Source organism: Hippocampus zosterae, chromosome 7 (genome assembly GCF_025434085.1).
Source record: "Hippocampus zosterae strain Florida chromosome 7, ASM2543408v3, whole genome shotgun sequence".
NCBI lineage: Eukaryota > Metazoa > Chordata > Actinopteri > Syngnathiformes > Syngnathidae > Hippocampus > Hippocampus zosterae.
Genome location: NC_067457.1, coordinates 6,257,193 through 6,281,775, shown reverse-complemented (window position 1 = coordinate 6,281,775; position 24,583 = coordinate 6,257,193). Strand labels below are relative to the sequence as shown.

The 24,583-nt window shown below is 44.3% G+C and overlaps 2 protein-coding genes across 5 annotated transcripts; both read left to right on the top strand.

The window, feature by feature from the left end:
* The first annotated feature begins 220 nt into the window (after positions 1-220).
* Positions 221-1,552, top strand: rpl38 (ribosomal protein L38). The gene is made up of 5 exons (XM_052070761.1): positions 221-291; positions 489-515; positions 1,107-1,167; positions 1,272-1,394; positions 1,485-1,552. The coding sequence occupies exons 2-5, from the start codon at positions 513-515 to the stop codon at positions 1,508-1,510; spliced, it is 213 nt and encodes a 70-aa protein (XP_051926721.1). The 5' UTR covers positions 221-291; positions 489-512; the 3' UTR covers positions 1,511-1,552.
* Positions 1,553-2,129: 577 nt separating this feature from the next.
* Positions 2,130-24,459, top strand: ttyh2 (tweety family member 2). Of its 4 annotated transcripts, none has more exons than XM_052070729.1 (15): positions 2,130-2,616; positions 10,196-10,380; positions 12,837-12,948; positions 14,820-15,046; positions 17,178-17,273; positions 19,564-19,636; positions 20,065-20,134; positions 20,224-20,279; positions 20,806-20,898; positions 20,986-21,078; positions 21,156-21,298; positions 21,560-21,745; positions 21,828-21,906; positions 22,819-22,845; positions 23,595-24,459. In XM_052070729.1, exons 1-15 carry the CDS (start codon positions 2,488-2,490, stop codon positions 23,673-23,675), a joined length of 1,650 nt encoding a protein of 549 aa, XP_051926689.1. In that variant the 5' UTR covers positions 2,130-2,487; the 3' UTR covers positions 23,676-24,459. The 4 variants fall into 4 exon arrangements, with proteins under 4 accessions (XP_051926689.1, XP_051926691.1, XP_051926692.1 ...); XM_052070731.1 differs by having other exon boundaries at positions 2,132-2,616; positions 14,826-15,046; XM_052070732.1 differs by lacking the exon at positions 22,819-22,845 and having other exon boundaries at positions 2,132-2,616.
* Positions 24,460-24,583: the final 124 nt, after the last annotated feature.

Sequence of the window (24,583 nt, the reverse complement as noted above, 5' to 3'; positions counted from 1 at the left end):
CGCGCGCCACACACACACACACACACACGCTACACGCGCGCATGAACTGGGCCTCACGCTAAAATTAATGCACACATCCTAATTTCTGTGAACCGAAACATACAAGTAATTGATGTAAATGACATCCTGTTTAGATCACATTTGCTGTATTAAACATTAACCCAAAATGTTTTATAATCCTCAAAAGTCCAAAATATTTTGACCCTCCGTGCTCGCCTTACTCTGGTATATCAACGCGCCACACCGGAAGTACCGCCTCTTTTTTTTTCTCTCTTTGCCAGTAAGGCTCAGGTAAACATTCTAACACTGACATCTATTTGTAATCCTCACCAATCCTTTAAAACACAAACACACTTCATCCCAATTTTGGTATCGTATGTTAACACCCTTCCTTAGCTACATTTTGACCACTCAATTTCTTGCCTGAAGCTTTTGTGTGCTATGTTGTAGCCGATTCTCTAACTCCCGTGTCTCTGCTCTTCCCTCAGCGTTCAGTCCGCTGACACGGCGCCATGGTAAGCAACACAAAATGTCACAAACTCATCCATTAACTCTTATTACCTGACAGCGTTGTCCCTAAACTACAACCTGACGTCAGTATTGGGCGATAAATCGACCATTGTTGTACCGCGGTTGTGAATCGGAGCTAACCCCGAGCTAATGCTCTTAGCATTAGCATGGCGTCCTGTCTGGTTGAAACCGAGCAAACGTGATCTATCGAGTGTGTATGTTGAGTGCAGTAACCTCTATTCATGCTGGTTAGGGAACCAACACCCACAATTGATAGCTAGATTCTCGAATAAAGGACGCCTTCCTCCCTAAAAGTGTCAATAATACAACTTCATATATATGTATGTACCGTATATGCTGATAACTTGACAACAGTGTATTTGACACTGAGCAGCAAGGTGTCCAAGCATCCCAGGCTGCTGTGCCTGTGGTGCATTTTTACACTTGCCAGACTAACGATGGACCAAGTGCTGACTTTCGGATTGATACAGAAAGCTTGGTTCCACCGGTCCATTAACATTCATGATTTAGCATTCTGTTCTGTGAATATGAATTTCCTAAGTGTCATCCTAATGTTTTTGTTTGTTTTTATGTAGCCTCGCAAGATTGAAGAAATCAAAGATTTCCTGCTGACTGCCAGGAGAAAGGATGCCAAGTGTATGTATAGAGCCCGGCATTACAGTGGTGGTCTACATTAAGTACTTTTTCTTGGGAGTTCAAGCCTCACAGTTGAAGATGTAAACATTTTTGTGTGTGCCCAGCCGTGAAGATCAAGAAAAACAAGGACAATGTCAAGTTCAAGGTGCGCTGCAGCAGATATCTGTACACGCTGGTCATCACTGACAAGGAAAAGGCAGAGAAGCTCAAGCAGTCACTTCCTCCCGGTCAGTGTTAATAAACACACAATTGCTTTGTCCAATGATATCGGTTGGTCTAATGCGTTTGTTGTTGGGGTTTTTTTTTTGTCTTTGCAGGTCTGGCTGTCAAGGAGCTGAAGTAAATGTGTGATGTACAGAAAATTGTAATAAAAATTGGAAAAGTCCAGTTACTTTTGTGCTTTTGTTTAGTATGTGAGCGTTGGTATTTCCTGTTTCGATAAGATGTTAACCCTTAACTTTATTCGTCTCATAATAGGGAATTCAGCAGCAATAGAGGACACAGAATATTAAATAATAGCTTACAACAGAGGACATTTCTAAATTAAGGATACAAAACAAATTAGAAAGCTAACTCTTGTCCTTGCGTAAACTGATCCAACTAACCAATTTGGTAATTGTGCTCTCTGAAAGTTGCATGAAGCAAGGAACAATTGACTCCACACTCAGTTATTTATTTGGGGCGGTTGAACGTCCTACTACCAGATCAGGAAGTGAATAAATTTGAAATAATCGAAGATGAAGCCGAATGTTGTTTTTTTTTTTTTACCTGCAAGTGCGAATTGTGTTCTGTCATTTTCTCTTTTGGTCGCTAGAGGTCAGCAAAGTGACTCCAAATAGTTTGTTTTGATTAGTGTTAATTGACTAGTTTTTCCGTGGTTGGCCATCAGATGGCAGCAAAGTATCGAACGTCAGACAACAATTTGCCCCAATAAACGTAAATCACAAAGTACCTCGTTTCTGGTGGGCGAAGCCCCCCTGTAGCGTCACGTGTCTCGCCTCCACGCGTGACTGCGAAGCGCGCTCCCGCTGAATTGTGAACGGCGCGTGGTGGATCCAAACTCGCACGGGACCCAACAGCCGCTCCTCGTGATTCCTTGTCATCCCCGAACAAGTGTGGGATCCAACTGAATCCGAACATTCTCCTGCGCGTGTTTGGATCTCGCGAAGCAGAGGAGTGCGTGTCTCCACCACCGCCACGCACGAAACATGTTTTCATCCCTTTGTCTCACACGAGACAGGATTGACGAGGCGCTTTGAACTTTTTGGAGGGGTGGTGGTGGTGGTGGTTTATTTTGGTTTGATCCCCGCGCGGGCAGGTATGTCTTCTTCACGCGTGGATTACATCGCGCCGTGGTGGACTTACTGGCTGCACAGTTTCCCGCACGTCAACCTGAGGCTGCAGCCGGTGGACAACAGCTTCAATCCCAACGACGAGAACTACCAGCAGGTCAGTGGGGAGTATCGCCACAACATCTCCAGCCTCTTTAATAGCGACACGCACCCACTCGGGACAACTGATAGTTCTGCTGTTTATTATGTTTGGATGCTGTTTCAAAGGAAACGACGTGAAGTGATTTTTAAATTGGCAATTAAAACTCGAGTAACATGTTCAATGTGTGAGCCAGAAATCAACTCGGCTCAAAACATTCAATTAATACCCGAACACAGACCTGAAACACCTGTGTCAGTTAAAACCCTAAACGTGACTTGGAACCCGACTTGGAAATGCCAAACTTGACTTGAAACCCAATTTTGGAATACTCTAGCTTGCTTGAAACCCTAACCCAAGCTTCAAACCCCAATTTGGAGTTGCCTTGTTGGAAACCCAACTTGAAAACACGAATCGTGTAGCCTTTAAATTGGGAGCCTTTTCCTAGTTTGAAAACCATCCCCTGTCTTAAAGCCTAACCTTGTCTTGAAACTCAAATTAGCAACCGATGTGAGATTAGAAATTCTTTTTCCTATTCTCTGTAAAAGAATCACGATTTTGAGGGCCCAAAACAAAAATTAACCACACTTTCCATTTCCATCGGGCCTGGTGAAAAATTTTGTATTTGATACACGAGTACCAAAACTAATGGTCTGTAGCAGCCACTAAAGAGGTTTTAATTCTAGTTCTAAACCCGAACCGAAAAATAAATCAAAATAAAACCGCCTCCTACAGTTGCTCAGTGGGCAAAAGTCATTTGGCGTGTGGACTGTAATATTATGTCCAAACTGGTATAAAGCACAATGTGCATGTATTGTATAATAGCTGTGGCAGTGCACCATGTGACCGATGTGTTGGGATTGTTGTATTTTTTTTTTTTTTTTTTTTTTTTTTTTTACATAATGAGCGCCCACAATTCAATTTAGGAGGAGATAACATGGCAGAGGCTCACATGACCCCCAAATACCTTCTCAGTGACAGCAAAGTTGCTGTGCGGGCTGAATTCCTCGGAACATTTGTTGTTGGGGGTGGGGGGGCGGAGTTGGTCCGAAAGAAGACATCATGTGTTTGACATCCCATTGAGTCAAGTTTGGACTTCCTAACAATACGTTTTTATTAAGAAAGCTTAGCTTAGCGTCATCGCTAATGAGCACGGCATGATCCGTCTGTATATTGTCAGTGAAGTAAATGAATGTATGTGTTCTTTGGGTCACGCCATTGGGATTAGTGCTTTTTTTTTTTTTTTTAACCGAACGAAGGCCGCAAAATGCTTGGGCTCTCCTTTTTTGTGTGCTTTGATTGTCGGCAAGACTTTGAAGTCACCGTTTACAGACTTTTTAACCATACTTCCTTTTTTAGTTCGTCGGAAGCCCGTTTATACTCCAGTCCAATCTGCCCTCTGTAATTTCAGCAATTGGTGACCTGTAATAAACTAGCAAAAAAATGTCAGGATATTTCAAAACGTTTATGACAATTACTGGATTATATGACATTTGGCCTCAACAGCCACTTATTTTGTTAGTTTGTTAGCTAGTTAGCTGGGCAAGATTACGCAAAAAAAAATGGTGATGGTTTGATGACTTAGCATGGAAAAAAAAGGAAGCAGTGTAGCATCATGCTATCCTACAAAAAGGCGGGGGTAGGGTAGATGCAATAACAGACGATAGCATCTTTGTTTTGAGACTTGGTAAAGCAGCATGTGGGTCAGCACCCAAGGTTATTCACGCACACCCTGTTCCAAACACCAATTGTATGTTTGTGACAGAGGGGCGGGGTTGGGGGGGGGGAGGCTCTGTTTGTTATGTGACAGATAACACAAATTAGGGCTTGGTGATTAGGGGGGATTCGAGGTATGTGCTCCCAAGCCGCAAATATTTTGCAGACGTCTCCTTGCCTCTCCTCCAACGTGTGAACGAGTTTGAGGTCCGCAATACAAATATAGACCGGCTGAGCCTTGTTAAAATAATAAGGATTGTGTTTGGATACATGTTTTGACAAAATTGATCTTCCCCACTTTTGTGGATGCTCATATTTGTGAAAACAACTTGCTGGGGGGAAAAAAAAGTTTCAAAGCTTGTTTGGTACCAGGACAAATAAGGTGAAGCTAATAAAGGAAAAAAAAAAATAAACTAATTTCCAATAACATCATTGTATTTTACTTTTTCCATCAATGAAGTGAAAAATAGATTTTAAATTGATTTTGTGTGTGTGTGTGTGTGTGTGTGTGGAAAAAGGAAGCTTTTTATTTGAAAAAACATCTCGCATCGAGCTCTCACCCAAACATTATCCTCACCATTGCTGTCCGAGGTGGCTACAAAGCTCAAAATGACACACAGCCTTTCGATTCTCCTGAGGCAAAACCAACAAAAAGGTCCGCTCCAGTGATGGGGGGCTGGATTGTCTCTTCTCCTTGTCCTTTTGTTAAAGACCCCCACCCTTGACCCTCCTGGCTCACAGGGTTTGTATGTGGGTCTTGAGCGCTCTCGCCACCTAACTCGAGCGAGTCTTTTTCCACCAAACTGAGTCGGAATCATGAAATTGCGCTTTGAGTTAGTGTGGCGTTGAAGCTCCCACTTCCTTGCCTTGGACTTTTTTTTTCCCCTCTCCCTACTCGAGCGTGCCTGCTTCACTGGGGACTTAATGGCATCCCAGCTGCAAACGAGGCCCAGCCGAGCGCACTGTGCCGGAAAAAAGACCCCTGTACTGTCGCTCCTCCCCGAGGCGTCGAGCAGAGAGCGTCGCAGAGGATGACGAGGGGTGGGAATGATGATTGGTGGCTGATGGGTATGTTGGTGGCTGGGTGGGGGCAGTTTTCCTTGCAATGATGGTAGTTAGAGTGCATTTGTCGCTCACCCGTAATGGGATGTTTATGTCCCTGTAGGAAGTGATGATGTCATACTGCACTTGAGAAACAAGTTCATTGCAACACGTCCACATGGAAAAAAGGGGAAAATCCCCAAAGAAATCTTGGACATTCAAATAAAAACTTAATGAAATCTATAGGCGATGTCTTAAGTAGTAAACGCCCGGCAGAAACTGTTGTATAGGGGACCCTCTAACATCAGGATACCACATACTGATACCAGTACCAGTATTCACTCTTTGCGTACTGACAGAAACACAGTAACAATATCTCTTGTACTTTTGATATAGAGTTTAAAATTGTATTACAATTTCACAACAATTTGTGAACGATTGTGAAGATTGATCTTGCAGTTCCTGAGTTACTGTGTAAGGTTTCATAGAGGACAGCCACGCCCCTTTTTGCAGAAAACGTCCAAATTCGGTCGGATGCATTTCCCAAACTTTTGCTCCGTTTGACCTAAAATTTGAGATTCGATGTTGTGCAATCACTATGACAAACCACAGCAAGTTTTATTAACGTTCAAATCCATTTGGTTAAACCCACTGGGGTATTTGCCGTGGGATGACACTCGTGTGTAAGGCTCGCTCAAAACTCTAAAACCACAAATGTGTCTTGAATTCCCAACTTGAAACCCTAAACCTTTTAGGACAGCCAACTATCAAATCTTACAATCGAGGGGAAATGGAATTTCTGGAATTCCCCTTTATGGGGGGGGTGGAGAAGAGAGGGGAATTCCACGGCCTTGCTTGTTTTCATGACCCACTACCCGTTTAATTCCTGTCACATAGAGGAAATGTCACTGTCTGCACTTGCTCTTGCTATCACACATTTAGCACTGATGTTATTCCACTTAGGCAGCGTAGCAGATGGAGTGTGTCTGTAACGCCGTGTTTTTGTATTCATTATCATCACTGCGTATAAGGGAAGAATTGATTTCAACAGGGGTCAGCTCATAAATTTCACCGTTGGATTACCCGCCAGAGAGGGTATGAGGAGAAAATGGTATGCATGTGTTTGTACTGTCGTAAGTTTGTTCGAAGATTTTGTTGAGAAATGTGTCAAAATTATCCCGCATTAAACATTCTCTATGTTGATTTCTATTCACGAGGCATCCCATTTAGGCAGCAAACTTTAATCATGTTTAAATAAAAACAGCTTACTTCCTGTTTCAAGGCATGCGACAGCCCGTTTAGGCAGTAAACAAGTTAGATTCGAGGATTATTTCAGCACCCGTTGCTAACAATGTTCCCTTTCATTCATTCATTCATCTTCCGAGCCGCTTGATCCTCACTAGGGTCGCGGGGAGCGCAGGAGCCTATCCCAGCCGTCTTCGGGCAGCAGGCGGGGGACACCCTGAATCGGTTGCCAGCCAATCACAGGGCACACAGAAACAAACAACCATTTGCACTCACACTCACACCTAGGGACAATTTAGAGTGTTCAATCAGCCTGCCATGCATGTTTTTGGAATGTGGGAGGAAACCGGAGCACCCGGAGAAAACCCACGCAGGCCCGGGGAGAACATGCAAACTCCACACAGGGAGGCCGGAGCTGGAATCAAACCCGGTACCTCTGCACTGTGAAGCCGACGTGCTAACCACTGGACTACCGGGCCGCTGTTTCCTTTCAGTGTTTAGAAAATGCTTGCCGTTTAAAAAGTCCCGCATTAAACCGAATGTTAACAATGCCGGTTCACTTTCGATGGCAGCCCATTTAGCCGCAAACTATTTGCGCCTGAGGATGGGTTGCGGGGCATTATTGTGCCACCTGCTGCTAGAAATGTTATCTTAAAACGTCTTTTAAAAAGATTCCGCGTGGAACTTTCTTCCTGTTTCGATTCACACGGCAGCCCGTTTGGGCCATAAATTAGTTGGGTTGCGTGTCATTGCACCACCTGTTGCATGAGATTTTTTTTTAAAATAAACATCCACATTGATGTTGTGTGATAAACTTTCTTCCTGTTCACCTGCCGTTGAGAATTGTACAGCAGCCCGTTTAGGCAGCCAACCACCTGCACCAAAAAAAGTTTGGTTGTTTTTAGGAGGGAAATCTGAAGATAAGTCTGTTTTATCTTGAAATAATGATATGCCCTTGCGGGCATATCATTATTTCAAGATTGTTGCGCTCCCAAAGAGCAAAATGTGTGCCGTTAAAATATGCAAGTTGTTTCAAAGGTTAACGGGAGGTCTCAATACTGGTGAAGTTAAGTGCCGCATGCAGGATTGCGGTTGGGCCGTGCGCGTCTCTACATACGCATCCTTTGCTTCCCCTCGCATGGATGCTACATAATTTACAAGCCATTATTTTTGCGGAGAGGAGACCATCGTGGGGAAAGTGCAAAGGCGTGGGTTGTTCCCAACATCGGCGACTTGGGAATTGTCCCGCGAAAATAGAAACCGGATTTTTTGTTTGTCACCCCCCCCCCCCCACCCCCACACACACTTCTCCCGGACAACAACAAAGAGGACATCGACTATTCTTTTGACACCTCGGGTCAGCTCCAAAGCATCCCAGCAGCCAGCGAGCTTTCCCTCCTTTCTCTGCATCGCCTTGGAATCACAAGACGGCCATTGAAGCGGGTCCGTCACATGCTGCTCCATTCAAATAGACGCTGATGGTTCCCCTTTTCACTCGGCGAGCTGCGCGTTACCGTGGCGATGCCCACACTCATGCTGCGTTTGTTTTTGGTTTTTTTTTAAACCATCCCGCATTCTCTTCGGCCTGCTCTTGTGTTTGTTTTGTGGGCTGACGTGACCCGCTGCATGTTTGCATGGAGCAAATGAAGGGAGTTTACGAGCGACGTGAACCTCTTCATGACCACAAACAGACAAAAAAAAAAGTGAAAGCCGAACCCTGGCCTGAAAGCCGAATGACAAACACTAATTCAAATTCAAACACTACCTTGAGATCGTAACCCAATTTTGAAATTTTATTTGAAACCTGGAATCCTAATAATGAAATTTGAAACCCTAACCCTTATTTGGAAACCTGACCTAAAACCCGATCATTGATTTGACGCTGACTCCATAGCCCTTGCTTGAAACTTGAAGCCATAACTCGAAACCTTAATTTGAAACACAATCGTTGGCTTTTAACCTGAATTTTTTTCCCCTCATCGAGTCAAGTTGATTTATTTCGCCGCGGAACGATGCCTCTGGGAGGCGGTCCTCCTCAGATCCTAATGTGATGGGTCGATGCGCGGTGCTCTACATCAATAGCCGCACTTTTGCGCGTTGCCACTTAAACGTCTCGAAGAGCACGCGGAGTTGAGGGAGAGGGGAAGAGAAGCGGCAGTCTAACAGGCCAAAATCTAGATGTCAAAACGTGAGGCAGGGCAAGAGGCTAGTTTGATACTTTGCGTGGTTGAGCCAAAAGCATTCCCACAGATGTGTTACAAAAGGATTTTTTTTTTTATGGGTCAGTTGAACCCGTCATGTAACACAACGGGCGTGTAATTCCCTCTCCTTTGCGGGCCTGTTTTATGTTGAAAGTCAAGCGGGTCGACATCACAGCCATGAAATGAGACAGATGGAGCACAAACGAGCGTCCACGGTTCCATCTTTTGCTCTTTTACAAATGGACCGGACTCATTTTTTTCCTTTTTTTTCCACTCTCTCTCTCTCTCTCTTACAGTTCACTGTAATCCAGCGGATTCTCCCTATTTGGGGTTTTTAATCCCCGCTCTACTCTTGCAGGAATCATGACACTCACCATGAGAACATATGGCTCGACAAGCAAAAGATGTTAGGCGCACTAGAAAGGAAATGGAGGCGGGGGGGGGGGGGGGGGTTCAACCCATCTGCTCGCATTGGACGATCTATTTTCGTCCCATCCTTCACAGAAGGTGGGACGAAGAGGAAGAGGAGGGCGTCGGTGGGGGGTTTGTAGGAAGAGCGGAACTGCAGCGCAAGAGCGCAAGGAGTCGTCTGCTTGCCAGCTTGGGGGCGGAGGGGTGGGGGGGGGGGTGCTGGCAAAGAAGATGAGAGCCCCCACGCCCCCACCCGAGTAAGCAGTTGGCCTTGTTTCTGTGAGCCCCATCAGATGTGGAGATGATCACGGCTCGCTGTCTTCCTAACTGATCATGACTGTAACTCGCACAAAGAAATCGGTCGGAAACCAAAACAAGGCGATCCTCTTATTTGGAACTGATTGATTAGGGCACACGAAATTCGATAAGTGACTTGCGTCGGTGTGACCTCACTCTTGCTCGGCCATTCTTATCTCTGACCCCAGTGGCACATTTACGAGTTGAATCCAATTAAGATTACAGAGTCACACGTCATTGTGCTGCTTGCTCATTAAATCGTTGACAATATACAGCTTTCTGATCGTTTTTCCAAGTGTGTGGTTTGAAATCCAACCTCCATACCTTCATTTGAAACCCAAACCTTAACTCATTCACTCCCAAAGACGTTTTTAAACGTCTTTTTAGACTTGGTTCAGAATTGGATTGTATTGAATGAGTTAACTTGAAATTATGGCCCCGACTCTTACCCTGATCCTGATTTGACCCCATAACCCACATCTGAATCTCTAACCCTGACTTGAAAGTCCAACTGGATAACCTCGTTCACCGTACTCTGCCTTGATAGCCCTATTTTAAACTGTACTCCCGACTTTAAACCCCTCAATTGAAACCCGAGCCAATGGCGTTTATCTCTAAATTAAACCCTGATTCTGTATTTTGATTTGAATGACAAACCGGGGTTGTTTTTTAAAAATCTTGTTCAGTCTTTGCTGTTCCTGGGCTGCGTGGCGGCGACGGTGCTGGGCGTCAACCTGCTGTGTCTGGCCGTCTACCTGAGCTGCCTGTGCTGCCGCCCCAAGGATGACGACGGCGGCGGTGACGAGGACAGCAAGAAGCCGACGTCGTGTTGCGTCACCTGGTCGGCCGTCGCCGCGGGCCTTGTCACTTGGTGAGGAACAGCAACAACACGTATCTCGAAAACCCTAACCCTGTCTCAAAAGCCCAACTTGACACCTGAATTTGAAACCCTAATCATAACTTAAAACCCTAACCTTGAAAGCCTAATTTAACAGCCTGATTTGACACCCAAACCTCAAACCATAATTCCAACCTGCTAACTAGAAAACCTCATCCGGTCGTAAAGCACTCATTTGAAACCCAAACTCAAACCTGAAACTCTAGTTTGCGATGCTAACGTGAAGCCGAAACAGAAGCCCGGAATCCCTGACCATAACCCTGTCCTTAAACCCTAATTTGAGACCCCAACCCTGTCTTGAAAGCATAATCCAAAAGTGAAACCCTAACCCCAGCTATGAACCCTAATTTGATACAATAGCCTTGGTTTGAAACCAAAAACTGATACCCTAACTTGAAACCCTAACCTTGACTTGCAACCGTACTTTGTTACCCTAACTTAAAAAAACACCTTACCTCACCTCAAACCTTAACCTGGTGCTAATTTAAAGTCAGAACATGAATTCCTAACCCTTTCTTTACTCCCTAATTCAAAACCCTAATCCTTTCTCAAAGCCCTATCAATGGGCATTTTCAAGCACAGGATGTAAACGGAGAAACTGTTTCTCAGCAACAATCCTCTTGTTATTTTCAAGGTGTTTACAATTTCCCCTTCGCTTGACTCTGCAAACACTTCACATGCACGACGCGCGGCATTTCAGTTCCGCGCATCTCTCTGGCCCCTCGCGTCCTCACGGCAGACGGCTTGAAATGCATCTCCTTCAAACTATTTAAAAGTCACAGGACACTTCATTAGGTACACGCGGAGAATCCACAATGGCGCCTTTTTTCTGTGCCCTTTTAAAGCGCAGTGTATAACGACAAAGGCAGTAAATTATGTATCGATGTGCTGCTTCTAGTTGCCGAAATGTGACATATTCACAGCCAAACAAAAACGTGTCCCACACAAAAGTCAGTGCAAATTGTGCAGTTTCAACTTGTAAACAAACCCGCAACCGTCACCGAACAGCGTAGCAGCAGTTGCTCTTCTCATTGATTTCGGCTGCCAGTTTGGGTCACATTTTTTTTAGCCGACAGACATTTTAGCCCCCCCACCACCACCACCACTTTTTCTCTGCATTGTCATTCCTCGCCATGACAGTTGTGCACCGTTTGTGATGTTCTTTCTCTTTGGCTTAGACTCCAGCTCAAAGAGGATACACAAAGCAAAAGCGGTGTATTCAAAAAAAAATTTTTGAATTAATGAGACTATTGCCTGAAGTTAAGCCTGAGCATTTTTAGCATCTGCACAATGGCGGATGGGAAAAAAAAAACTCACGTGTGTCCCAATTTGTGTGCGCTAATACCTTTTCACGCTGTATTTTTCTATATCTCTTTATGTCTTTTCATTTGCCACTTGGCAAACGTGATTTATTCATGTCACGTCTCGCGCATCTTCGCCGGAAGCGTTACGCTCAAAACATGCTCCATGTGCAGGCTTGGACCTGCGGGCGGAACGCTAACAAGACACGTTGTTGTTTAAATGATGAGCGCCGTTTTTGTGCCATTGTCATGCAAAGCTGGCGCTAATGTATTCCTACGTGCCGGCGACGATCGACAGCATCTGAGCAATGACAAAAGCCATTGTGCTTGTGAATCCACTGTTGCGTAACATAAAAACAGCTATACAACAAAACAATCCATTCAAGCTGGGAATCTTTTTTTAGGCTGTTCTGTGATTAAATTCCTTTTCCAAAATTATAATCAAAATTTAAAACCTTGACCCAAACTTCAAACCCTCAACTTGGTTTGAAACACTAACTCAACTCATTCAGTACCAGCCGATTCTAGACCAAGTCTGAAAAGACGTTTAAAAACGTCTTTGGGAGTGAATGAGTTAAACACCTTAATTTAACGTGAAACCTGCACAAAATTAAATGCTGTGCTGACTATCCAAATTTTAAAACTCTATCACAAAATTGAAACCGTACCCTCCCTTGAAACACTCTCTTGAAACCCGAACTTGGACTGGAAACCTTAAGTTGAAACCCTATCCCTGAAATGAAACACCAATCATGTTTTAAAACACACAATTGAATCCTTAACCGCAAATTAAAACCTGTAAAGAAGTAATGTGACATTGAGCAACCACAGGACATAATTTCGTCGCAACACTACAACTACATTTCCTTGTCTTGAAACCCTAATCAAGAATTGAAACCGTACTTTGAAAGCCAGAACCAAATATGAAACGTGCCGCTCAAATTCGAAACACGAATCCCTAATTTAAAACCTTAAACTGGGACACATTTTCACGCTGCCGGTGTGTCCGCATATGCTAATTTGCGGTCATTTTTCCCCTCCGTTATCGTACATCAAAAGCCAAAGAAAAAGCACTTTTGAAGCTAAGCTGACGACACGTATAGATGACGGATTGCGTCTCTCCCGCAGCGTGGCCGTGGGCGTGGGTTTCTACGGCAACAGCGAGACCAACGACGGCATCTACCAGCTGACGTACTCGCTGTACAACGCCAACAACACGCTGGGCGGCGTGGACAGCCTGGTAGGTGCAACGTAGCGATACAGCACTAGCGTGAGTCATGAAAGAGTAAATTGTCTTGCACGTACTTTTAATTAGAGGGCGTTAATTAAAGTTTCGGTCCAGTGATGTTTAAGAGGTGCTGTTGTTCTCTTTTTTTTACGAGTAACTTTAGCCTGGGGACGGTTCAATTTGGGGGGTTTTTTGCTTTATTTTGATTTTTTTTTTTAAGACAGCCCCGTCTTCCAATCATAAACTGAAACACTAACCCTAGCTTGAAACTCTAAATTGAATCCTAAACCATATCTTGAAATCCAAACATGATAACCTAACCCTAACCCAGTGTGAAGCACTAATCCAAATTTGCAACCATAACCCTACCTTCAAACTCTAACCCTGTCCTAATACCCTAATTTGGAATCCTAAGGCAAACTTGGAACCCTAACCTTGTCTTGAAAGCCAAAGGTGAAAACCTAACATGGCTTAATACCGAAAATCTAAGACCCATGCCTTGAATCTCCAATCCAAATTTGAAACGATAACCCAAACTTGAAAACCTAACCCGAATTTGAAACCCTAACCCAAATTTGCATACCAAGCCTGAACCTGAAACCCTAATTTGAAAACCCTTACCCAAATTTATCACTCATACCTTGGAACACTCACTCAACTCAACTTTCTTACATGAGCACTTTTCAAAACACTTGAACCAAAACTTGAAACCCGCCGCCCTTGTTTTTTGTGTGTGTGTGTGTTTTTTTTTTTTTTTTGCCAATGGAGAGAAGACACAAACACCATCCAGCCTTTCTGAACTTCATCCGGCGCATAATTGGATGTGACGCTCTTTCTTTCGGAATCTCATTGCTCGTTGCTTTCCCGAAGGGACCGCACACATGCGGTCCATAGACTGTTAAGAAGTGGTCTTCTTAAGCAGGACAAAGAGCCTAGTGTGCTGCGGGTCCACCCCCCCCAAACCCCCCGCAGGAAGCAAAATGCTTATAATGAGGGCGGAAAGGGCGACAATTCAGAAACTTCGAGTGAAATTAGAGAAAGGTCTCCGGACTCCTTTTGTAGACCTGCTATGAAGAAGGCAAGACTTTGGTTGGCCACAGCAGTCTGGAAGATATGCTGATGATGTCGTCGAGGAGCTCGCTGCGCTCTGTCTTGGAAGTGAAGGCCAAAGATGGAGAGTCGCCGAAACAGCCTCTTTTTAAAAGAATCCAAAATTATCTAATTTCACGAAACAAAGAGATGCGAGCATTTTGACTGCACATCTTCAGCGCTTACTTAGACATGATATAAATTCATTCAAGGTCTTCCAGTGAATTGTTTTTTTCCCCCCCCAATATTACAGCCTTTGTAATTTGAAAATGGCATGCTCACGAATTGCCATGTTGATTTGTTATCGGGCGGCGTCTCATCTTTAGCGAAAGTGTTAGTCAGGAGCCATTGTAATTTCTTGCGCTATTTGGACTTCCACCGTCAATTCGGCAGGCTACGCGATGAAAATAGCAACTAATCCCCTCTCACAACAATACGACTGGCCTCTCTATTAAGTGCTAAGCACCCGCAGCTGAAGGGGAGCATTTATTAGCCTTTTTAATTATCCTATCTTGCCATTTCCTCGTAAACAAAGCGCTCCCTCTGAGAAAAGTCCGGCGTTATAATTAAAGCGTTTGTGTCGAGTAAATTCGGCAGTTTGCCGTCCTCCTCGGAGGGTCCATTAGCGGCCGGCTCACACCGGTAAACACAATATCCATCTCGCTGCTGCTACAACGTGTATTTAGATGGCATAGCAGCATGTGGCTCAGGTGCCGCCGTAAATGAAAAAAACGCTGCTTAATTATCCCTGACTGTCCATTTTATCATGCTGTTGCGTTTTTTTGCGTTGTGAGCTGCAGGTGAGCACCACCATGGGGAACATGAAGAGCGGCCTGCATCAGCATCTGGCCCGGCTGGACGAGATCTTCGCCACGCGCGGCGACTACGTGCAGACGCTGCAGTTCATGCAGCAGATGGCCGACAACGTCATTAAGCAGCTGGTGGGCCTGCCGGACTGGGCCCAGGCCAACGTGGACCTGGCGTCTGTGGCCAGACTGACGGCTAATGTCGAGTACTACAGGTGAGGGGTACTTGAAAGTCAATGTGAAACCCGAATCCCTAATTGAAATCATAATGTTGTCTTGAAACCCTTTTTGGAAATTCCAATTCCTGGTTTGAAAAGCTAACTCTGTCGTGAAATCCTAACACAGACAAGAAACCCTAATCTGAAACCCTTACTTAAAATCCTGAGCCTAATACTTGTTTTACACCCTAACTAATGCATGAAAACCGACACAAAACTTCAAAAGTCAAGTCAAGTCAACAGTATTTATAGAGCACTTTCAAACAGCCATCGCTGCATACAAAGTGCTGTACATGGAGCGATTTAACATACACAATAAACAGTAAGACGAAATGGTAATAAAGGCGGTAGAAAGCACCAAGCAGTAAAATCATGCTGAGTCGAACGCCAAAGAATACAAGTGAGTTTTGAGGAGGGCTTTAAAGTTGAGCAGTGAGGAGGGCTTGCCGAATGTTCAGTGGGAGGTCATTCCAGAGAGAGGGACCAGCAACAGAAAAGGCTCGATCCCCTCTGAGCCTCAGTTTAGTTTTTGGTATGTCTAACAAAGACTGGTCCACAGACCTGAGGCGCCGGGCAGGTGTGTAGGGGCGGATGAGCTCAGAGAGGTAAGGTGGCGCGAGATTATTTAGAGATTTGAAAACAAAGAGGAGGATCTTGAAAATAACTCTAAAATGAATGGGGAGCCAATGAAGGGATACAAGAGTAGGAGTTATATTCTCCCTCTTACAAGTACCAGTCAAGAGGCGAGCAGCGGCATTCTGGACCAGCTGAAGGCGCTTAATGGAGGACTGGCTGACTCCAAAGTACAGGGCATTACAGTAATCGAGCCGGGATGTGACAAAGGCATGGATTACTGTCTCAAAGTGTTCATGTGAGAGGAAAGGTTTTATTTTGGCCAGCTGTCTAAGGTGAAAGAAGCTGGATTTAACAACGGCACCAATTTGCCGATCGGGTTTGAAATCACTGTCCAGTTTAAGGCCCAAGTTTGAGACCGTTGATTTCAAATAAGGAGACAGGGGGCCCAAGTCTACAGGAAGGAATGTACAAGGGCCACTGGGACCAAACAATATCACCTCTGTCTTCTTTTCGTTGAATTTCAAGAAATTTTGTGCCATCCAGGTTTTGATTTCTTCCAGACAGGATAGGAGTGGCCTTAATGAGAAGGCGTCTTTCTTGCTCAGTGGGACATAGATCTGGCAGTCATCTGCATAGCAGTAGAAGGGAATACCATGTTTCCTTAAGATGGAACCCAATGGGAGCAGATACAGTGAGGCCCCAGAATTGAGCCCTGTGGAACACCACATGACAGGGGAGCAGTGCATAACTCAGAGCAGCCAAGGCTACCACACAAAAGGTCCTGTCAGCTAGATAGGACCTAAACCACTTAAGAGCACTGCCGCCAATGCCCACCAAGTGCTGCAAACGAGTCAGCAGAATACCGTGATCCACTGTATCAAATGCTGCAGTTAAGTCCAATAAGACCAGACACACGTGGTCTCCAGAGTCATTTGCCAGGAGGATGTCATTAGAAACGCGTAACAGGGCTGACTCCGTGCTATGCATCGTCTTGAAACCTGACTGGAAGACCTCCAAGATGTTATGTTCATCCAAGAAAAGTTTCAACTGCATGCGCACCACTTTTTCCAGAATTTTGGAAATGAAAGGCAGTTTTGAAATGGGCCTGTAACTTGACAGAACATCTGGATCAAAACCATAAAACCCTTCATACCTCGAAACCCTAACCCTTTTTTCAATTGAATCCTTAACTCTGGCTCGTAACCCTCACCCAAGCTTGACTGACACCTTAACCCAAACTTGAAACTCAAATTTGATCTCCTGAATTTGAAACCCGATCCCTCACTCCAAACTCTAGCCTGACCTAATCCACAACGCTAATTTGGTTAAAAAACGAACCCTGGTCTGGTCCGGAACCATTTTTGTCCAAGCCAAATGGAAAAAAAACAACATAATTATTGAAGGTGATGATGTCACTCTAATACTTGAAATAACTCTTCACTTATTCAGCTTCAACTCATTGTTGAGATGTTGGTCTTAATAACCGGCTTCAACTGCACATGAAATTGTCAGTTATGTGCGTTTGTATGCTAATGTAATGTATTTGTCGCAGGTGGCTGGCCTACCTTCTGCTTCTCATCCTCGACCTCATCATCTGCCTGCTGGCTTGTCTGGGACTCGCCAAGCAGTCTCGCTGGCTGCTCACCACGTGAGTTTCGTGCGCTTGGTTCTTCAGCGCTCTGACATAATAAGCAACCTATTAATGTACAAAGTGCTAAATCCCGTTTGGAGTACGACTGTACGCGGTGCATTTATGACAGCAGATGCCTGCCACACTTTTAATCAGCGGCCCAGATGTTCTCCCGCCGAATCCACCCAGCGTAACGCGAGCACGATGCTCAATTTTAAGACCAAATCAAACACGACATGATCCCCTCTTGCATTTCGATCAACACGCTGACAGCAAGCAGTCAATGAAATCACTTCCAGTCATAACTTCCTCACATTGCACACCAGGAAGGATTAGGAAATCACAACTGTCCACTTTTGAAACTCCAACCCTAATGTTGGCTAAAAACCCTAATTAGAAACCCTACCCAATGTTTGGAACCTTACTTTAAACCATAAGTGTATCTTGAATCCTTAACCCTGCATTGAAACCTTAACGCTAGGGATCGGTAAGTACTGATTTTGGTATTGGGCCTTATTTTAAGGTATTGGTTACTCTTGGTGGCCGCCGATATCAGCCACCGATATCGGTGAGTACGATTGATCTGGAAAAAAAAAATTGTTATATCGAACATCCCATCCTAAAACCCGAATCTGAAACCCGACTTTTGGGACCTTGACTTGAAACCCTATTTTGAAGACCTGTCCCTGGCTTGGAAACCTCATCTGAAACCCTACCCCAGGCGTTAAACCACACTCCAAAACCTTAACCCAGAATTTAGACCCAACATTGATCCCAAACCCCACTCTTAAAACCTTGAATTGAAACTCCCAGATTGAAAACCCTCATCTCAAACCTTACCCTAGGCTTGAAATCATTCCCTGCAACCCTGACCCTGAATTCAAACCCTACTTTGAACCACCCCAAAAAAGCTTACACTTAACATCTAGCTAGCAGCGTGCGCTTCCTCCAGGGAGAGAGTTCACGGGGGCATAAAATCCACCGGAACGTCTGTCCATCCAGCCGTGCATCCTCCCGTCGCCTTCAATCACTCAGCTACGCGGCTATGACCGCCCTACTAACCACAACAACACACACATCGCCACCCCACTTCAACCCGCATTTAGCTCTGAGCCCCTTTGTTAAGACGTCCGATAGGGATGCTCTTTTTTTTTCCACTCGAGTGGAATTCAAGCAAACGACTCTCCAAGCATGGGATTGTGTGTTAGCATCCCAAGCTAGCAAGCTCAATTCTACCCACGCAGTGTCATTAGCACTCCTTTGACCTCTAGTCATCCCCTGATGGACTTAGGGTTTGTGTTTTAATGGGCTTTTCACTAGCTGAGTGCCGGATGTTACAATGAGATCATCCTTTGTCCTTGAGGGTGCAGGGAACAGCCGCATTTCATTTTTTCCCGTTATTTTGACAACTAGCCAGTGACTTCATTGTTTCACGCCCTCAGGCGGTGACACTCAACTTAGAGTAGCTTTATTTTGTATTCTCCTCTGTTGCCAAGTGCCGAATTTGCGATTTTATTCGCTTATAATTAACTCGGATGGGGTAATTTAAAAAAATAGAGCTTCAAGCTTCAAAGCTTGTTTTTTGAAAACCCAAGAAAGTGAATTCAGAGGTCTGTCTCGAAATGCATGACACATGTTTAAGGATAATTACTCAATCTGTGCAGAGAACTATGTCATACTTAATTGCGGCCATTTTTGTTTTCCTGCTTTGTTTGACTAAAATCGTCCCAAGTGACTTTTGTTTGAGTGCCTCGTTGTCAGCCATGAGTGCGTGCATGTCATGGAAGTAAACAAAAGCAGACAAGCGAAAACGGGAGAAATAAAAATCTGACGTGACCACCAGGTGCTTCGCGCAGTCGTGGCCGTTTTAGAGTGCCTCGTTATTACTGCAATGTGGCTATTCCAGCCACACGGTGCTTAATATTTTCATAATTCCCAGCTCAACATGGGAGCATGTAATTTACCAAGTCCTATTTAACTGGCGGTTGAGCGGGTATGGTTCTTGCGTCTTCGGCGAACATGTCTACAGTGTCCATGAGCGGAGAGAATGTCTTAATTTTTCATGATTTTGAAACATAATTTTTCATACAGTGCCTGGTGATAAAAGCAAGCAGTTTGGGGAGACACCTGCTTTTCAAAATAAAACTTCCTTTTTGCTCTGATGAATGTTACCAGTCCGCTTTATTGAGCATAGAAATTGGAAACGCACGTATAAAAATATAGCTGCATTTGTTTAATACTGGGTGCTCGTTATTTGATATGTAATCATTTTGAGTGTGTCTAAATGTGTTTGAATCCCCCCCATCAGGATGATGCTGTGCGGGGTGCTGACGTTGATACTCAGCTGGGCGTCGCTCGGAGCAGAGTTGGCCGCCGCCGTGGTGAGTTGCCCAGCATGCCATCTGTTACAAGTTGATTTATTCGTTTTAAAAAATGTAAATCATATTCACTCTACTGCCGCGGTTAACCGGTACCTGCGGGCCAGTGCAGGATCCATGCGTAACCACGGAAACGGGCCGGAAGAAATGGGAAATCGCTCATTGGACAATGAGGAAAAGGTCTCGTTAGTGAAGCGTGCACGTTCGCAGCTGTGTTGCCATGTTAGTGAGCTCATCAAGTCCCCCGTGCTAATTATCGCTTTGCACGGTAGTCATGTAGCGTCGTGCGCGGTGTCGGTCTGGATAAAGGATTTTTGGCCAGGTTTAGTGTTTCAAGCTTCGGTAGTGGTTTGCAGGAAAAGTTTTCAAAGTAGAGTTTGGAAGTCACAGTTTCAATTTGACTGGATTGGACTGCTGTGTGTTGTTTTCAGGGCACGAGTGACTTCTGCGTGGCGCCTGACAAGTTCATCATGAGTCAAATCAAAGGCGTCATCGGCACAGGTACGACGAATAAAAACGCGGAGTCATCCACCAGCCGGCTTCAAAACCTCATTGTGAGAATGCTGACTCATCGTTTTGCTTGCTTGCAGATATCGTTCATTACTATGTTTACTGCAACCAGACGCTGACCAACCCTTACCAGCAGGTACGCATCATGGTCAAATAATTAGGTCGAGCTGCCAATATAAAGCAATGTGTTCATTGGATTGAGCAGGTGTAGCTAATGTAGTGGCCTAGTTGACGTACACCGAACTCTCGTGTGAGCAAAGTTCAGATCTTATGGGAGATCGCTGAGTGCCTGCAGAGTCAGGCACAAGCTCCACCTCCTTTTTTGGGGGGGTCAGGCTGAATGGGCGTTCAAAGGTTAAATTTGGGTTTCGAGACAGGATTATGGTATCAAACCAGCAACGGGGGCTTCAAACAAGTGTTCGGGTTTGAACTGGGTTTGAATTATTATGGAAATGATTCTGCTTCTTATGCTCCCCTGGTGGTGAAAATGGAGTCCTACACCATCTCCTGACAAGACGAGACTGGAGTAGGCTTTCAAGCCTGGGCTAGGGGGTTCAATGTAGGCTTTAAAATGCTGGTTTACTGTTCTTCATTGGCACGTTATTGTATTTATTAGTGATCAGTATTATTCAATACACTAATATGCTGGTCCTCGTTTGCAGCCTCTGACGCTTTTCCAAAGATCTCTAACTACCATGCAGATCCAGATCCAGGGTTTACTACAGTTTGCCGTGCCACTCTTCCCCACAGCGGAGGTACCATTCCCCCCACCCTCAGAATCCCTCAAACACACACACTCACACGTACGTATTTGGCATCAGCAGCAATGTCTGTCTCCACAGAGAGACCTGGTGGGCATCCAGCGTGTTCTCAACTCGTCTGAGGTCAGCCTGCACCAGCTGACCGCCTTGTTAGACTGCAGGGGGCTCAACAAGGTGCGACAATGCAAACGACAAGCAGGAGGGCGACGCGTGTAAACGTAATCGCATGGACCGTCGTCATATTTTTCCAGGACTACCTGGACGCCATGGTGGGCGTGTGTTATGACGGCGTGGAGGGCGTTCTCTACCTGTGCCTCTTCTCCGTGCTGGCAGCTTGTGCTTTCACTATCATGCTCTGCGCCATCCCGAGAGCGTGGAGACAGATTGCCAGCAGGTCGGTGTGCCGTCTACATGTCAGTCAGTGCAAACGAACAAAAAACAATTGCATGTGAGAAATAAACACAACATAATCCACAAAATGCCCCCCCCCCCCAAAAAAAGTCAGCATTGGACATGTCATCTGATTAAAGCGATCGCTGCTCTCCCCAATTATGAATCGAATTAAACATGAAAAAAAAACAAAAGTTTCAGCAATAAAATACATGTTTCCCACCCCACCCCCATCGTCCCCCCTCTCCGCCCCCACCACCCTCAGTGAGCAGGACTACGACGACATGGACGAGGAGGACCCCTTCAACCCGCGACGCAACCGAATGGGCTCGCAGAACCAGAACCACACCACCGTGCACAGCTTCTGCAGCTACAGCAGCGGCATGGGCAGCCAGAGCAGCCTGCAGCCCCCCGCCCCCCCACTCTCCAGCACCCCCATGGGCGACTACATGTGAGCGTGTCAAAACCGCACACTTTGTTCATGACGCTGGTATTATCTGACTCGTTGGCGGCGTTTTTTTTTTTTTACCCAGGAACCAGACGGCTCTGTTCGGTGGGAATCCTCGCTTTGAGAATGTGCCTCTGATTGGACGAGGCTCGCCGCCACCCTCGGTAGGTCAGCTCCTTTGTGTGAGCGTCGTCTAGTCTTTGACCCTAAAAAGTCAGCAAGTGGGCCCTTGACGTTGTATTTATTTTGTACCGCTCCCTTGCACAAAAAGAAATAAGCACGATGACTGGAAATAAGCCGCAGAGTCTAAAAAAAAATTGTCACACGTCCATCACGCAATATATGTGTGTATGACAAATGAGTTAGCTCCGTTTGCTGGTTCTTCAAAATAACTACGATCTTGCACAATTGAAATAAGCACAACTAAAAATAATCCACAAAGGCACGGAAGTTTGAGTAATTGTACACTGAGGTTACTGTTTTCACTTGTTGCTAGGCAGAATTCACGCCCCCCCCCCCCAATGCCTGATACAAAAACCTGCATGATACAAAATATATCTCACTAAACAACCAAAATAACATTTTGTAGCAAATGAATTCCTTGATTTGATTTCACTTCTTCCCGAAAGGGACAAGTTGTCCTTTTTTGTGCAAGCGTACAGATGGAAGCGTAAGGGAAGTAATGTGGTTAAAATTTCATGGCAACTTGAACATCGTTTAGCGTCAAACTCCGCCGGGAGATGACGACAACGAAGGCAACGCACCATTTTTTTTTTTTTAAATTCCTTAAACTTGAATAGACTCAGCGCTGGGACAGATATAGCAACACTGTTTCCATTTTCTTTTTTTAGTCACGTTTTTTTCAAGCCAGAAAAGAAGTCAATTTTTTATGATATATTGCTTTTTCGTGTGCTCTCTCGACACCATTTTGCTTTGCTTCTCTAAACGGCGCTGCTTTGTGCTCATTGCTCTTTGGCTAACAGCTTCTTTTGCTTATTTTTGTGTTGCCTGTTTGTCCGTCATTTCTCTTCTTCTTCTTCTTCTTCTTCTTCATTTATTTCAATCAACTTTTGAAGATATACTCTCAGCCGTATAGAACCCGAGTAAGTCTTTTCATTCAACTCTTCCATCCCTAACTTTTCCCAACGCCTTCCTTTTTTAACCCTCTTGCATGGCCACCGGGGGGCGCTGTAATTTGCATGACTGTCACGCTATTGCAATTATGTTATTATATTGTCTGAGTTTCACGTGGATTCATTTAAATATATCCGTTGACTAGCTGAGAGGCTGTAAAAGTGTCTGCCTGCTTTGAATGAGTAAAAACGTAGCGCCATCTGGTGGACTAATATACAATTAAATGTAGCGACCTCTTGCCCAAATTGAAATGTGTAATATGAAGGATTTCATTAGTTTCTGTGCAGGTAAATGTATGAACGATTTCATTTTCCATTTTCCCCCTGTGTGCAGCTATGTCATTCATTTTTATTTCCTTAAGCAGGTTTCAAATAGGATGAAATTGTTATTTTTTTCTTTTTTTTGAGTTGTCAAGATTTTAAAAAGAAATAAATACAATACAATACATGCTGATTTATGTAGCGCTTTCACAACAGCGGCAGCTGCTCAGTTTACATAATATAGACCAAATTTGGAATTTTATTTGATCCAACATATTAATCATAATAACTTGTCCAGAAAAATTGGCCCATAATCTATAGTTTAACTAGTTTAACATGGACCTCTTGATCATTTTTATTTCCGACCTGTCTTTTTTTTCTTTTAAATAAATAATGTTTGAACTCCCCAAAATTTCCCATTGGAGAAATTTTACCTCTGTCATGTTGTGTTCTGGCAGTATTCCCCCAGCATGAGGGCCACCTACTTATCCATGACTGAGGAGCAGCGTCGGCATTTCGGCAACGACTTCCAAGTGTGACCGTGTGGACTTTTTCCGTCTGTTGAAGCACCACGTTTGTTGTGTTGCAAGCATGTAAGTAAGATGGGAACACGGTTCGTGGACATTGAAACATGAGGAAAGACTTTCAATGTCCACTTTGAAAGACACGAAAGTGCACATCTTTGCCCCCCCCCCCCCCCCCCCCCAAGTCATCCATGAAAGGAAGCCTGGAGAGTTCCAACATTTTTAACAATAAGAAAGGTACACAAAAGAAAAAAAAAATACATTTTTGACCTGGTTTTTCTGTGAATTTTTCTTCTCGGCTGTTATGATAGAGTACATGTGGAAAACAATGGCACCGTGGTGACATTTATTTTCAATTTCCTGCACACTTTTCCGTGTGCAAACCGCCGGAGAGAATGTCGAAACACTTGTAAATGATTTGTACAACTTATTTTTTTAATTATTATCCTTTGTGCCATTTTAAAAGATATTTTCGTTTGTTTTTTTTCTACTCACTGAAGGGCCATTAATGTACATTTTTCTTTGCATATCAACTAACTTAAAACTGCCCTTTGATATGACACCAAAAGCTGTTGTGCTGCTGCTTTTAACCACTGCATTCAGGTAAACAGCTTCTTTAAAGTGTTGGCTAAGAATAATTCATATGAGTAATAATAATATTAATAATAATAATAATAATTCATGCAGTTTTGTTACAGCATGTCACACTGTGTATGGACACTGAGAGAGATGCCTAATTCTTTGTGGGGCCAAAAAGTTTTTGTGTCCATTTGTGTGTTGAATAAATATGTTTTTAGTATTGCTGTGTGCGTTTGTATATTTTCACATATCTGTTTAATTTAGTTTATATTTGGGGGATCAGTTGTTTGTCAAAAAATAAAAACCCTTATACTTCGATGTAACATCGTTTTTTTAGCATTTAG

Coding starts and splice junctions, on each gene's coding strand:
- rpl38 (XM_052070761.1), top strand. Junction 1,168..1,271: donor CAGGAGAAAGGATGCCAAGT/GTATGTATAGAG, acceptor GTGTGTGCCCAG/CCGTGAAGATCAAGAAAAAC. Junction 1,395..1,484: donor CAAGCAGTCACTTCCTCCCG/GTCAGTGTTAAT, acceptor TTGTCTTTGCAG/GTCTGGCTGTCAAGGAGCTG.
- ttyh2 (XM_052070729.1), top strand. CDS start 2,488: ATGTCTTCTTCACGCGTGGATTACATCGCGCCGTGGTGGACTTACTGG. Junction 15,047..17,177: donor GCTAATGTCGAGTACTACAG/GTGAGGGGTACT, acceptor TATTTGTCGCAG/GTGGCTGGCCTACCTTCTGC. Junction 20,135..20,223: donor CAAAGGCGTCATCGGCACAG/GTACGACGAATA, acceptor GCTTGCTTGCAG/ATATCGTTCATTACTATGTT.